This window comes from Xenopus laevis, chromosome 2S (genome assembly GCF_017654675.1).
Source record: "Xenopus laevis strain J_2021 chromosome 2S, Xenopus_laevis_v10.1, whole genome shotgun sequence".
Taxonomy (NCBI): domain Eukaryota; kingdom Metazoa; phylum Chordata; class Amphibia; order Anura; family Pipidae; genus Xenopus; species Xenopus laevis.
In genome coordinates, this window is record NC_054374.1 from 85,607,154 (window position 1) to 85,623,788 (window position 16,635).

The 16,635-nt window shown below is 37.4% G+C and overlaps 1 protein-coding gene across 1 annotated transcript; it reads right to left on the reverse strand.

Moving 5' to 3' along the window:
* Positions 1-500: 500 nt before the first annotated feature.
* On the reverse strand, positions 501-16,348 carry gas2l2.S (growth arrest specific 2 like 2 S homeolog). Its single transcript, XM_018249630.2, has 7 exons — positions 16,088-16,348; positions 14,145-14,645; positions 12,715-12,953; positions 10,079-10,186; positions 8,890-8,986; positions 5,783-6,065; positions 501-3,726 (listed from the first exon to the last, which is right to left on the reverse strand). The coding sequence occupies exons 2-7, from the start codon at positions 14,500-14,502 to the stop codon at positions 1,941-1,943; spliced, it is 2,871 nt and encodes a 956-aa protein (XP_018105119.1). The 5' UTR covers positions 14,503-14,645; positions 16,088-16,348; the 3' UTR covers positions 501-1,940.
* Between the last annotated feature and the right edge of the window lie 287 nt (positions 16,349-16,635).

The window sequence follows — 16,635 nt, forward strand, 5'->3', positions numbered from 1 at the left end:
GATTTACATAGTGGGTGCCCCTAGGCCTGCTGCACATGCACAAATTTTCATCATCAGGACGGGATCACTGGGGATTGGCACAAGGGAAATGTGGTTGTGGTTGGCCTTCATGCCGTCCCCTAAAATCCTGCCACCCTAGGCCCGGGCCTTGGTAGCCTTTCCACAAATCTGGGCCTGGTTTCAGGGCTATATTGTGACCAACCAAAACCTTCATGTCTGGATGCAGCAGAATAGGCAGGAAATATTGAATCACTTTATAAATGCTCTCAATCTGTCAGTTCAATCTTTCAGCCTCCAATATCTTTAGGTGCTTTATATTCAATAAAAATCGTGACATAGGTGGGGAGGCAGTTTTGCACTTTTCGAATTCCTTCACAGAAAGAATTTCCACAGGTCCATGATAAATACAGCGCTGTTTGTGTTAGGCAGCAATGATTTTGTAAGGGGAGGGCTAGAGAGGCATGTAGGCGTCCCCCCTCTTACCAGAGCAGGCAGTAAGAATTAAGCTGCTTCGCACTGTAGTCCTGGGTGAAAATCAATGTCCCCCATAGTCCCTTTGCTTTGCTTTCCATAGCCTCTTCTAATCACTGTACAATAATTGAGCAGGGAAGATGGCCTAGTAGCAGAGATGATCACAAAGGAATACTTCAGGAAAAGTTTCAGCAACTCCCTATGGTTGCTCAAAGCCTGTACAAAGATCTCATAGGAGCATTGCAAAAAGTTGAGCTTAAGTTTTCTGTCTCTGTATATAATATTCACTTATTTTAAGATCAATTTTAACAACATAACATCAGGTTGAAATATAGTTATGGATATTCTGTATTTCAGCATAATAGAATCATAAGCATCTTTGTTGGTTTTAAGGAAACACTTGATAGTATCACTCAATGATTTTCCATAAAACCTTGGAACGGAAGTGTCAAATATTGTATCAGTATTATTAATGAAAAGGACATTCTTTTCAACCATGAATATCTACTTCAGAATTTTTATTGGCAACTGTTACCCATGATGATGATAAAAGTACTGAACATGTAAGACTAATTCCAAGAGCTTACACTTAAAGTGCAGGAGTCCAAAACCAATTCGTAGAAGAAAATGCTATTTATTAGCAGGACATTTTGTACTTACATTCCGACAGGCTTTCACATCATCGGCACACATAGATTTTATACACATTCACTTTTCAGGCAGACTCATCACAGCCATGTAAAACATTCCACTAGCGAAAAGTACAACTCCAGTTGCCATAGACACATCCCTTTCCAGGACCATGCACCATCTTCCTGTCCTAGCAGCCCGGTGTACACTCTATGCCCCTTGCCCTACTCCGGATAGGAATTTCCTGTGTGCCACCTTCTGGCATATGCTCTATGCCCCTCTGTCCTATGCTGGATAGGATTTTTTCTGGTCCCTGCTTCAGGATGTTCCCACTGGCTCTAAACTGTCACTTCTGCCCTATCTTGGCTTAGCCATGGCCCCTAGGCCTCTACCTCCTTGTTCGGGTCTTAGCTACCCATGCTAGCTATCACCCTATCTAGCTGAAGTACCTAGTACTTCTTACTAGAGACCCTCACTGTACCTGATCCTGTCCAGCTGATGTCCATGAGAAAAAGAACAACGCCCTGGGTGTGTCCTCCCTCTACACTCTAGTTGCTAGTGCTTTAACACTATTGCCACATTATGGCCATTCTAAAACATTACAATTATTCCCATTACTTTTGTTCTAACCACAGACATATAACATTAACAAATCGACTTCGCATCACTCTCACACATTCCAGTACAGTAACCTTCACACCAATTATTCAGTGTACCCCCCTATCTTGTCTCCAAGTTTGAAAGTTAGTATAAAATAACTTTATGAGAGCCTTTGCTTAAAAAATTAGGTAAATCTGAATATTGACTGATACATTAAAAGATAAATGGATTACAGTAATCTAGACCCATGACTCTTCCTCCTCCTCAGTTCTACTTTGGTTATTTTCACCAGTGATTGGTGTTTCCACAGCCTGTAAAGGTGCAGAGTGCTCACAGATTTCATCACCAGAATCCAGGTCTTCTGAGTTCACTGCTGAGATCTGTGACTCATTCAAAGTCTGTGCCACTGATACCTTATTTGCTTGATAGCTTTGTGTCCTCTTTAATGCTTTAGCATTGTTTCTACTTGGCACTTGTCTGTAGGAAACTGGTGTTGGAATCCTGGATGGCTTTTTTTCTGGTCTGTTGTCCCTACGTGGGCGTATTTTTGGCCGAAGCTTGAGCTTATAAATGGAAGGCACCCTTTCAGGTTTCTTCAGGGATTTTTTAGGCTTTAACCCTTGTGACAACTTAATTTTCTCTGGTATAGCTTCTTTGCTGTCTCCACTAACTGTTGAAACCTGTTTTTCCAATACATTTTCCACTGTTTTCTTTTTATTCTCCAGTGCCAGTTGCCTTGCTATTTGAGAAGGCAACTGCTTCTGTTTGCTTCCTTTCATTTCGGTGGACAGTGTTTTTTTTCTAACAAGTGAAGCTGTATGGCCGTTTTCACGTACCTTATTTCTCTGAGACGTATGTGCTTCTTTTACCATACCTTTTAAAGGTATTTTGGAAATCCAGTTTTCTACATCAACATTGTTAAGTTTTACATGGCCCTTGGTGAGTTCTGTAATTACATCATCATAGCTAGCACCTGACTGCCACGCTGTGTTTATGTAAACCCCACTTCTGGGTACACCTTCTTGCCCCCTAGGAGTTTTTGAAGTGCTTGAACTCAAACGCAGAGTTGATTTTCCAAGCACATTAAAGTCATGTGCAGCAGTATCATTCTCTGGGTTATTTTCCTCTGAGTCTCCCTCTAGGATCTTAATATTTGTTCGGATTTCATCTTCTAAGCTCCGGTATATCTGCTTTTCTTGTTCTGGATCAATAGGTAAAGGAGTGTACATACAATCTCGTTCTATGCTATGTGAACTCTCTGTAACATTTGGTTTAGGTTGCATTTTCAGAGGTAAATTAGTATTTTCTCTGTTAAGATGAATTGTTGGTGTTGCTCTGCCTGTTCTTATGGTCCTTTCTTCACTAGAAACACTTGGTTTTGCCCTGACATGATCATGGAAAGTAATTATTTCAGTAGCTGCAGATTTGTCACCGTCCTTGTACTGTGAAGAGCTATAATTAATTCTGCTTGGTGTAGCTGGTCTTTTGTTAAATTCTTGCTTATATGTCAGACTTGTCTGCTTTACTGGAGAAGAAGATCTTGTGCAACTATTAGTTTGGGTCTTGATGTTCTGTTCTACTCCTTTGTTTTGTTGATTGTAGAAAAAATGGATCTGCTTAGAGGGACTGGGTGGCTGGATAAAACGTGAAGGTGTCTTTGGTCTTGAATCCTGCACAGTGACAGATTGATGGCCAATTATTAAACCCTGCTGAATATTGTTTTGCTGTGTTGCTGAAATTACTTTTCTATTGGCACTTTGTGTGTGGCTAAGAAAAGCATCCCTCTTTGGTGGTTCTTTTAAATTCATAACAGTGTGCTTTCCCATCTGTCTTCCGCTTTGAGATTCAGAGAAAACTTCTGAAATATAAGAGTATTCTTCTTCACTTCCAGTTAACTGGGATGCCAAAGAAGATGTAGAATGGTGGTGTCTATAATGACCAGACTGGGGGTTACCAAGCTGCTGGGGATCTTGAGTGTCTTCTGTGAATAGCTTCCTAGAGAGTGTTGCTGAACGTTCATGGGCCCTATAACATAGGAAAGACATTGTCACATATTTTACTTGTTTGTAATGCTAGTTTTTCATATATACATATATATTGCAAAATAATATACAACACTACAAACACCTGCCTATATGAAAGGTGCATGCTGTTAGAACTGCAAAGTCAGTTGAGTAAAATCAAGTTTCTCTCTAGGAGACCACAATGAAGGTTGTTATTGTTTAGTGAAAGAGCAATTTACCTTCAAAAAAATCCTATAGTGATAGCAGTATCTAGGATGCTTTGAAAATCCAGTATCTATCTTTGGGCTAGATTTAATTCATTAAGAATAATTTATCTCCTAATTCAATCCCTAATTTCCCCATAGGCTTCTATTGAGTTTTAAGGGGCTCGAGGAATTTAAGCTTGCCCAGTATATGATAATATACTGAACATTTATTTAAATTGTTGTTAAAACACTTTAAGCCCTGTAAGATCAGCACCATTTTCATAGGGTATTTTAAAGGGGACCTGTAACCCCCAAAAAAATATTCCAAATCCTACTTTATCACATTAGTCAAGCAAAATAAACTTTAATGACACTATAAAAATTATTTTGTTTCTTTCATTCTGGGAATTCATAATTATAGCAAGCAGACAGGAGCCATTGTGTGGACACTGTTATTAAGGCAAGCCTTGCATCATCTCAGAATCTTATTTGTGCACCAGAATAGGGGACATGAAGTCCATCCCCATGCTCTGACTACACAATCAAATGGTAAAGAGAGAGGGGGACTGTGGGGAGAGCAGTGATATCTAGTAAGTGCTGAATGGAAACGGAACATAATTGCCTGCCCCGCCTCTATGCCTAAGGCAGACAATATTTGATTGACAGCTGAGATTTTTAAATGAGTGTACAACAGTTATGAATGATTTAATAAAAATACTAATTTGATTTCATGTTTAATTTGAGAAGGCCTTTTATTATACAACTTTTTATGTCTGGGTGACAGGTCCACTTTAAGCATTTTAGTATTACTTTTAATTAAATTGCCATGAATATGACATGTTACTTTTACTGACTCTGTTATACAAAACTTTTTCAAAGTTTATTGGAATTGTGGTGTAAAAAGCAGCTAGACTCACATGTGCTAAAACAAATACTTATTTATCCTCCCCCTACAAATTATAAAAAATACAAAAGACTGAAAAATTAATCAACATGCACCCTTCTGCTGTCTGTTGAAATAAATGAAGAGGTTCTGTAGCTGCTGCTGCTAATTATGTTCTCAGCCTTTGCTTAGCATCTTTCAACCTGGCAGCTCATTAGAGTAGTTGCAGTTGCATAAGATGCCTTCAGTGTGGTCACAGGAACAAGGCATATTTTCCCTGTACCACCTAGGTGGATCCACACTAGGACTAGGTCCAAGAGATTGTTGTACTTAATATCTTATTGGAACTTTTGTTTATACCAGTGACTTTTAGCTGGATACCCAAACACTTTTCTTTGAGTTCTAAATCCCTAAATAGTACACTATATCTGCCTTTCTGAAGTAGCCCTTGAAAAAAATATTTATAATTGAAGCATAATTTTGCTTCTGTAATTAATGGATATTTTGGGGTTGATCTTAGCTTATGAAACAATCAGTTCCTCATTTTTAAGTTTTGCCTCCTTGAGTGATGCTTTCCCTGAATGACGTATCTGTCTTCTACATCTGTGTGCAAAGAATTGTTAAACATAATCTAGGTATCAGATAGTAACTACATTTTAATTTTTAAGGAAAATTGCCAAAGGCTTGGGCAACTCTTGAAATGGAGCCCATGAGTATTAGCTCTGGGACCTCTTGAAGATGTAACAGGTGTCACTGGAACTGAGAATTCTCCAGTAACCGGAGTTAGCTACTGGCAAGCATCTCAGCTAAAGCTCACTTATTAGACTAGATGATGCATACTAAGACATTGCAGGCTTTCTTATCAAAAGACAACTTTTTGGTACTGGTGGACCAAAGCTAAGTGCAACAGAACACAGACAGGTTAGTTGTTCCTCTCCTCTTCTTTCCAAACGTGGAGTTGTAAGCAAACAAGAACTTATATGTCCTACCCGATTGACATACTCCTTCTGTCATTTGGTGGTGTTTGTGAGTTCTTAAAACTTGGGCTATTTTCATTATCATCCAGTGAGTAAGACGATGATATAGTCCTGGTTCTTTCAGCTGAATATGTTCTCCACTCCACCGGGGGTAGAGGACTCTGGGACCTGCTCAAAATCAGGGTTGTTTCCAGTTTGCTAGGGTTGTCTAATCTTGGTGTTAATTGAGTCTTGACCTCGTGCACAGCACTTACTTGCTTCTGCAGACTTCCCAGTTTTATAGCTGGCTTGTGTGCTGAAATTGAAATGAAAGTTTTATATACATGAATGCAGTATTACTCCCAACATCCTTGTTAGCTCAGATCTGGGACTGCTGTTAAGTAAACAACAAGTATGGATTCATGCTTTGTAAATTGTACCAATTCAACATATTTACTATGGTGAATATTTGAACTCTATAATAAAATATTTTTGCTAATGTATGAAGCTTTATAGCCAATCATCTATTGAAATAATTCCATTTGAAAATAAATAGCCAGGAACATATTCAAATGTCTTGTATATGAGGAGCAGCTTAAAGGGGACCTGTCACCCCAAAAAAATATTTCAAATCCTATTATATTACATTAGTCAAGCAAAATTAACTTTAATTACACTGTATAAATTATTTGAATTTTGTTTCCTTCAGTCTGGGATGTCCTAATTATAGCAAGCAGGCAGGAGCCATTTTGTGGACACTGTTATTAAGGCAAGCCTTGCATCATCTCAGAATCTTGTTTGTGCACCAGAATGGGGGACCTGATGTCCATCCCCATGCCCTGGCTACACAATTAAATCGTTAAGACTCCTCAACTCCCTGCCTGTCCTCCCACTACAGTCCAGACACACCTGAACTGTAAACTTAACTTTGTGAACTGTTAATTTATTTGCACAATTCTAATGGTTTACACATGTATATATCCAATTTCTGCCTATATATTGCACATTTCATGTTTACATATTTATTGTGTATTTTTAAGTGCCTTTTTGTGATCTGTACCAGCTGGAGCCACGTCGTCTCGTCTCACTGTATATTTGTATACTGCTGAGATGACAATAAAGTTTACTTTGACTTTGACTTTTAAGAGAACTGGGGGAATGTGGGTAGAGCAGTGACATCTAGGAAGTGCTAAATGGAAAGTTAAAGTAACTGCCTGCACCGTATCTATGCCTAAGGCGGAGGGGCAGACAATATTTGATTGACAGTTGAGATTTTTAAATGAGTTTACAACAGCCATGAATGCTTTAATAAAAAATAGAATTTGGATTTTATGTTTAATTTGAAAATGACTTTTATGATACAGTTTTTATGTCTGGGTGACAGGTACATTTTAAGCTTTAAAAAGTAACTATGAAAAACTATGAAAAAAAGTGCAGTTGCGTTAAACCATTTTAACAACATTTACATTTTCCACCACAGGTGTGGTACCTGTTATCTAGAATGATCGAAACCTGGGGTTTTTCCACATAAGAGGTCCACATAAGGTATATAAAAAAAAATATGAACGTTAATAAATCGGCCAAATGTATAAAAATACTTGGATAGGACTCCTACAGTTTGAACAATGATACAGTACATCATATCATTATTATTCAGCCTTTCCCAAGTAATAACTGTGCCAGTATTATTTTTAATTTATGGTGAAAACGTTAGAATAGACTAAAACAAGGGTGAAGGAAGGAGAAACAGAAATGCTATTTCAAGATAACAGCATTTTGATTTGGTGTGGATAAGGATTTGCGTAGTGCACCATACAGCTTTACGCTCAAGTATACCTTTGCCTGCTTTCCTAATATTTTTGGTGGCAATAAGTCTGACCAGGTAAGATATACATGAAATAAAAGAATACATGTAAAAAACAACAACAAATAGTGAGCATCACTGAGAAGCAACATGAAATCAGTCACTAGATTGAATCTGTCACTGGTTGAGTAAGAAAAAAATACCTATAATTAAGCAAACTAACAGAATGTTTGTTATTTTTTTTAATTGTGATGGGGACAGATGATGTTACAGTTCTGTGCAAATTGACTGCATTTAACAATTAACTGAATCATTTGAGCACATGTTCTGCAGTCAGACATTTTACAAAAGTGTAGGCATTGCAAAATTGTAGGCAATGTCACCTTTAATAACACATTTTTATATGCCCCTGTAATTTTTATTCCTCCATTTGTTAGGTGCTTGGCATATTGGCAGTAAGATAGACTATACATGGATCACTCAGCACAAAAATAAATATCTTGGGTGAAGAGGCAGTTAATATTCCACAGCTCTTATGGAGACATAAATAGAATGTTGCAGAGACAATGTCTCAGGTAACTGGTACAAGGAATAAAACAATAAGGAACTAATGGACCGTGCCAAGACAGATTGTTTCTCATTCCTTACCCTGCGTATTGGCATGGGCAGCTTGCTGGCTATGCTCCAGGTAAAGGCAGAATAGCAGATTGATGAAGCAGTAGAAATAAAAGAAGGCAATTTTAGCTGATCTGTACCTAGTAGTTATTTTGGCTTGCACCCAATGCCACTTTTCAAACTCTCTACAACATTATAAATTACATCCCTCCCTTCAAGACTGTAGGGTAATTAAAGTTGACCCAATTAACAGATTAGAACTAGCTTAATGACAAGACCCTCTTACAAGAAAATGCTACCACTTTGTAACAGTCAATGCAAAGGCAAGGACAGTCTTGGACGTGATGCTGTGAGGATCCATCAGAAATAAATAATTACTACTGCAGGATATGTTCTGTGATGTGCCATAATTACTTTTTGAAGCCCGTTATGTAGCCTTGGGTCTTTGCAACAATAGTCTAGATCAATTTACAAAAAAAAAGTACTAAATTCAGACATTGGCATCCTGTAGTCAGAAAATTCAATGTACAGTGTACCTATGATAGACTGTGGATGAATCAAAAGAGGTTTCCTTACTAGATATAGAGTTACCACAGGCCTAGTTCACCCATAGCAGGCTGCTGAGTATTCTTTATTAAGCAGTACTTTACTCTATATGTGCCCTTGCTATTTTAGCCTAATATCAAATTGCATGTGCCACAGAGGCTTTTGTGTTACATACAAAGAGATGCGCAGTGACAAGGATCATGCTTGTCCAGGTAGTGTGCAAGTGTGTCCCATCCTCCGCCAACTCTTACCATCACATGCTTACGCAGAATCTGTAACATGCAAAATAAAGTATAGGAAAATTATTCCAGCTAATATTGTCTAGTAAAATACAATAAAATGATCTTAAAACCACAAGAAGGTTTGGGATTGATAGTTAGGGGGATCTGATTGTGAGAACATCTATGGCGCACAAGGGAATACAAGAAAACGAGGTGGAACAGTATCTAGGCATGTCTAGTTCTTTATACATTTTACTAATAAGTCCAGGCATGGATCATTTCAGGATCTAAATATGAATTTTAAAGGGGTGGTTTACCTTCAGGTTAACTTTTAGTATGTTATAGAATGGCTTATTCTAAGCAACTTTTCAATTGGTCTTCATTATTTTTTATAGTTTAAGGACGCTTTCAAAAGGGGGTCACTTACCCCGTCTAAAAACAAATGCTCTGTAAAGCTACAAATCTATTGTTATTGCTACTTTTTATAACTCGTCTTTCTGTTGTCTGACCCTCCCCTATTAATATTCCTTATTCTCATTCAAATCAATGCATGGTTGCCAGAGTCATTTGGACCCTAGCAACCATATTGCTGACATTGCAAACTGGAGAGCTGCTGAATAAAAAGCTAAATAACTCAAAAAAAAGGGAAATTGTGTCAGAATATCACTCTCTACATCATACTACAAGTTAATTTAAAGGCAAACAACCCCTTTAAATAAAAAAAATATTATATCAGTAAGCAGAGCACAGCTCTATAAATGTAACCATGTAATGCCCCGTGTATAAAAACATTTAATTCATAATGCAATATTAATTTATCTTTGTAAGGAACACAACACATCATTTTGTGGTAAAAATACCTGCTTACCATTCTGAGTAATGAATGTATGTGAAATAAATATAAAAAATGTAGTGAAATGTTGGTGAAATTACGGTGAAAATTATTCTATTCTAATTGTCATTTTCTATTCTCTGTAGAAATATCTGTAAAATGTCTTTCTGAAAGTAATTGAATTCATATAATATGGAAAGTCTGTAGAAATTCATGGTTTAACAGGTGCATGGGTTCTTTGACTGAAAAGGAATTTCACAATTTTAAGAATAGGCCACTCCCCCCATATGATGATTCAACTACATATTTACCCTAACGAATATGAGTGTGCTGGACTCTCCAACTCTGTATTTTCCTTCAGAGACTTTCACCATGGAAAACTGTACAGGACAAGTACATCTGCTCACCAAATTCTGAACCTGTGAAATACACGAATAAAGGTGTTGGTAGTAATGACTTATTGAACTGGGAGAAAATGATTAATGTCCATCTGTAATATTTAAGAATTAAATTGGGCGATAGCCATGAAATCTGCTTTTTTTCACTATTTTCCCTTGTGCCCCTTGATGCTATGAAGCTCACGTACCCTTTGTGCCATTTATTGTGCTGCTTGTATTTTTTGGAAAGTGATAGACATGGGCCATATTTTATTAATGCAGTTCTTGTGCTTGTCAGAGAATGATGAAGTTGGTTAAGGCAGCCATACACTGGCAGATTATGTATACCCTCCAATCTATTGGCCCGTGAGCATACAACAGACCATACATGCTATGTTTTTCCATTGTTAGTATTGTTCAGGCAAACAGTCAAAATGTTTAGAATAGCTTGGTGGATATTGAAATCTGTGGATAGTACATGGATATCAGAATCAGCAGGGTTTCGTATATTCACAGAAAATAATTCATAATCATGTATTATATAGCTGTGTAAAATAAATTATGCCAAAATAATGGTATTAAAAATGGTGCAAAATAAGCCAGTTGCATAGTAGTATGCATCGCAAAGGTTACATCTGCTTAAATGGATTTCAGTGCAGAATTCTGCTGGAGTAGCACTATTAACTAATGCGTTTTGAAAAAAACATGTTTTCCGATGACAGGATCCCTTTAAAAAAATACTGAAAACTCGTATATTGATTTACTTATTCAGCTAATGGTTGTATCATCATTTATATACAGTATGATAAAATGAATATGCCACTTTCAGTTGGCCAAGAGACTGGAACAGGGTCTATTTTTAACAGTGTCTGTAGCCAAAAATGCCTAGTGATCTGCTCAATAAAGAGGTTTACATTAATTTACATTCATTTTTAATTCGTTAAAGAGAGGTCTATTTTAAGCAAATCTTCAATTGGTCTTCATTATTTATTTATTTTTTTTATAGTTTTTAAGTTACAGTATTTGCCTTCTTCTTCGGACTCTATCCAGCTGTCAAAAGGGGGTCACTGACCCCATCTAAAAAGCAAATGCTCTGTAAGGCTACAAATGTATTGTTATTTTTACTTTTTATTACTGATCCTTCTATTCAGGCCTCTCCTATTCATATTCCAGTCTCTTATTCAAATCAATGCATGGTTGCTAGGGTAATTTGGACCCTAGTTACCAGATTGGTTAAGATGCAAACGGAAGAGCTGCTGAATAAAAAGCTAAATAACTTAAAAACCACAAATAATAAAAAATGAAAATCAATTGCATATTGTTTTATAATATCACTCTCTACATCGTACTAAAAGTAAAGGTGAACAAGCCCTTTAAGCATTAGCTTTCGGTCAAAAGGGCAAATCTGCACATATCTACCTAGATTTCTTATTTGTCTTTCTATTCAACTTGCTGGTTTCATTGTTGTGAAATGCCTTTATTTGTTTTTCTTACGGCTTAACACATTGATCTGCTAAGTTCCTTTTGTTACATCACTAAAGTAAACTATAGGATCTACTAAAACTATAGGATCTCTAAAAAAAATACAATATAATCCATGAGTTGAGCAATATTCAGAAATACTTATATCTCAAAGTATCACACCTTAGGCTTATGTTACATGGTACATATGTTACATGGTATATATGTTGCCAGGATACTCAAGATGGTGCAGCTTAGCTGCTGGTAACTAAAACTGGCCATACATTAAAAGATCCACTTGTTTGGCAAGGACATCAAACAAGTGGACATTCCTCCAATATGCCTACCTTGAGGTTGATGCAGTTTTTGCCCAACAACATTTTTAAACCAGTCCGATCAATTCTTTCCGCATACATGGGCAGACCGGCTGCCAACTACTACTGAAGGGGCCAAAAATATGCAATTGTAGTTCTGATGTAGCAACATGGCCTAGAAAACAGCCAACTATAGAACTGGCTTAAACCCCAAAGAATTTTGAGTTTTCATGTGTGACTCCCAGACACTTCTTAACTTCGACATTGACTCACAATGACCAATCCCACCCCCCAACTCTGCAACAAATCCACTATTTTGTAATTTGGTCATATCCTTAATCCTTTGCGATATATTTGACTCAATACCAAACTAAATCTGAACCCTCACTTGCATATGTAAATTAGGTCTAGGAAGGGTTGAAGAGAACCGGAAGCTGTGGTCAAAAAAATTTCACTTGTTTGTGTTACGAAAAGTCAAGTGATTTTAAGGATTCGGTTTCAGTTCAGGCATGGAAATGAGCCAAATTCAAAAACTGCTGAAAAAGCAGTGCATCCCTAATTTCAGGGTTAAAAGGTTAGAGATCTCAGCTATTAGAGAATAGTTTGCATTGCAATTTGCATCAGATCAAGTGAACAGTCTGACATATTAACATGTTAAATTTTGACTTTCACAGAAGATCAGCTTGCTAGAATTTAATACTCAGAAGAGTTAAATTTAAGTGTATACTAAGATCTGTGTCCAGGAATTTTGATCAATTGTGGTGATCACTGGTTTTGACATGTGAAAAAACTCACCATTTGGTCAAGGTTTTTGAAGTCACAGAGTTTTCTTTGGGGCTTAGGAACTGGGATCTCCTGTGGAGGAAGGTCCATTTCTTGCCTAATCTCTTCCTCTATCTGCTCTTCCATTTGTATTAGCATGGGAGCACTCATGCCAAAACGAGAAGCCCTTCTAGCCAGCTCCAGCAGACACAGAAGAAAGTTCTTCTCATTCTTCCGATGTACCAGATCCTCTGTCTCAAACATTATGACATCTAGCAGAGAAATAAAGATTTTATAATTACATATGTTATAATGACAGTGGAGTTGTTTCCTTTGCCTCACTATTCACTCTGCTAAGATTTGATCTCTTGGACCACTGTGGAGTGAATACTCTCTTATAAAGAGAGTATCTCCAGAAACTCAGGACAGACATGTTTTAATTATTTACCCCCTAAAACTTTTCTTCTTTGCTAAACATTACTCGTCATTTTTTCACACAAGCAATATTTATTTATTTACAAGGGATATGCAGAATAATGATGCACCCCAGTTTCCCATGAATAAGGCTCTGTGTCCACAAGTGTTTGCCATGGGGTGCATTATACTGGATATTCCACCATAGTGTATTCACTGGAGTGCACACCAATACAAAATGCAGAAAAAAACTGACCTTCAGGCAATTATTTTAGTGTTCTGCATTTGTAGTCTCTGCCCCAAGGATTAGACCCAATATGCACTGCACAACAAACACATGCAGTGTTATACAGCTATGTGAGAGCAACATCCAAAGTGCCCACCAACTACATTCACATTTTTAAATATCATAGAAACTGTAATTAAAGGAAATGTAAACCTTTTAAACAAATTAATGTAAAATTGCTCAGAGTCTTCTGAGTACTCTTGCAACTTACATGAATCACCTTTTTCAGGTTTTCAAGATACTAGCAATTTTTACAATGAATTTGAAACAACAGGTCACAATAAAAAAGAAATGGTTAGTTCTGAAACTGACCATAACCATAAAGTTGGTGAGCAGAGGAAAAAAAAAGCTGCTTCCAATAAGGATTAATTATATCTTGGTTTGGATCAAATACAAGGATCTGTTTTATTATTATAGAGAAAAAGGTCATTTTTTTTAACTTTACATTGTTTGATTATATTAGAGTCTATGGGAGATAGCGTTTCTGTAATTTGGAGCTTTCTGGATAATAGGTTCCATACCTGTATAATACATGATGGATGCAAGCCCTTTTCTGTGGAATGAGATCAGCATATAACTTGTTGATGGCATAAAATTATTGTTTTTTAGCAGCCTTAAGGTATGGTGCTCCACATTTAGATCCCAAATCCTGAAAACCCCATGTCCCAAGCATTCCACATAATAGATTCCATACCTGTATAGTGCTTGTTGTACATTTGGAAGTTCTCACTGTTTAAATCAAATGGCCATCATAATTTCTTACCCTTAATATCCATTTCCTTTCTACACCATTGGATAAAATTAGACACATTATCTCTTGCCAGGAAAGACCCTGGTTGGGCCATCATATTGAGCTTCACTCCTGATTTGGGCAGCTGCAGTTTCTCTGCCAGGTGAGGGTATTGGACAAAGAACTCCCGTGCCACCTCTGTTACATTGTTGGCATGCTGACAGAGCACTGATCCATTTTCAAGGATCTCAATAAAATTATCCACAATTATTTCTAGATGATACATATCCTTAAGCCATTCTGCCAAATCCTCCTTCATGGCATACAGGTATTCTTCACTGGATTTAAACGGTCTGATGCTATGGACACTGCCACCCTGATGAGTTGACATGATGCCAGAATTAAAGGGTAGCCAGAGAGAGAGAGAGACGGAGCTTATACATATACACCTTCCAGAATCTTCTGTCACCTACTACTTCCAAGCTGCCAACCCCAGCTCCTTAAGATTGAGTACAACCATTATCGTTGGCATATCTGCAACAAAAAAATATAGGTTGAAGATAAATATCTGACTAAACTCCACCATTACATCTGAGTGGTTATTAAGCATGTAGGTGGAATTTAAATAAATAGAGTTTAAATATTTCCTGCAAATGAATACTGGGGTGATAGGATAACTATACCCAAACTATAAGAGCTTAACTATATGAAACTTGCTAGTAAGTCTGATGTTCCTGATAACTCACAACAATAACAAGCAAGTTCAATAACACAAATTCAGGAGAAACAGCAAAGTTAGATCTGACAAAATCTAGGTAGATGGGTGCAGAAGTTCTTTTAGATAACTGAAACATGTACATTCATTTATACACAGGATAATGTGACTATAACAGATTGCTGCTTGAGGCACAATTACCAAGCCAACCCTGTACCAAACCTTTCTTTTTCTACAGGACGCATAAGGGGTTCAGTTACGAAGTGCAGTGTACAAAGTGTAATTTCTGGACACCATGGTTTTTTTTTTTACTCATCATGCACAATTTTCACAAAATTGTGTCACTATATGGATGCAAATGGATTGCACTTTGATGCAAATTGTGTCTAGCTTTTCCAGAGTGGGGGTTGAATGCATTCATAATTGTGCTTGCATCCAACTCACTGGGCAGAAGTCTGGCAAGCCTATTCATGCAACTGAGTGTAGAAAGCCTTGAACTGCCACCATGTCCAGGGTGGTGGTAGCTTCAAGTTTCTCCGGAGTCAATCGGCACTGTTCCTAAGAAAAGGCCTGATAGACGCATCAGAAACCATGTGGAAATGCAGCAGGGTGTTTGGACTTCAGTACTGCACACTAAATATTGTCCCAAATCCCATTTTCAATTCTGTTGGAATGTGCTACTGCATTTTAGCCCACATACCAATGGACATTGTTCTACTGAACTGCAGAGCACTTTCAAAGCAACAAGGTAATTACGGTTGCTTGGCAAACATAAGAAGCTGCTAATTACAATTTTAACATTTATTTCTCTCTCTCCCTAATGCCTCATTTAAGTAGCGGAGGGTTCCAACAGTAAATTTTGTCAAATGATGGACTCCACTGTCTGTGTCCCTCACAGTTATGCCACGAGGGATAAATTACACAGGAAGTGACATCACCCATTTCACACAAGATTCAGTAGAAAAACAAAACAGCTAAAAAAGAACCTGCTTAACAGTTAAAGTGCAATGTGGTATTAACATGTAATTACAAAGGGCAATAATATGTTGTTGCAGAATCTATATCATGTACAGTATGACCATATCAATTTGTGTTAATTTAAATACAGTAACATGGAGTTCTTCTGTGCAGCACCTGTATGCATTTATAATGCAGCATATTCTGCATATAAGGTAAAATGATAATAAAGACATATGTACACACAAAGATTCAATTCCATCAGAGATGTTACATTATTGTCTGTTTACAGAGCCAAACTTACATCCTTTCCCCTTGGAGTGCAACCTGTTGCCTACCGGACAGAAATTCTCATGCCTCTGAAGTTTGTGCCATATCATGGAATGTATTTTCCTTCAGTCAGCCTTAAAACTCTGACAGCTCATTGCTCTGTCTGCTCTATCTTATATGACACCAGATAGAAATGCCTTTTCACAAAGTTCTGCAATGTGATTTGTTTCCTTACCAATTGCTTACACGCTTCTCCTTGGTGACAAAAAGCTTGCTACAAACACTCCCTATTAACTCTGTGAGATCTCCCGGCCCTGCAGTCCAGTCGGCTGAGTGTCTTACCCAAACAAAAGGAAAGCTTGCAAAATGAAACCCTTTCCTTGGACCTACGAGTTGTCATTGTCATGCTTGGCTGAGTTGCAGTTATATGCCGACAGGGATGTTTTAGTTAAAATCCTAAAAGCTATATCAGAGGAAGATAAATCAAAGTCTGATAGGCAGATGATAACAAAGAATCCTGGGCATAGGAAGTTGCAGTTCTCTTTCTGTACAGGTGTGGTACCTGTTGTCCAGAATGTTTGA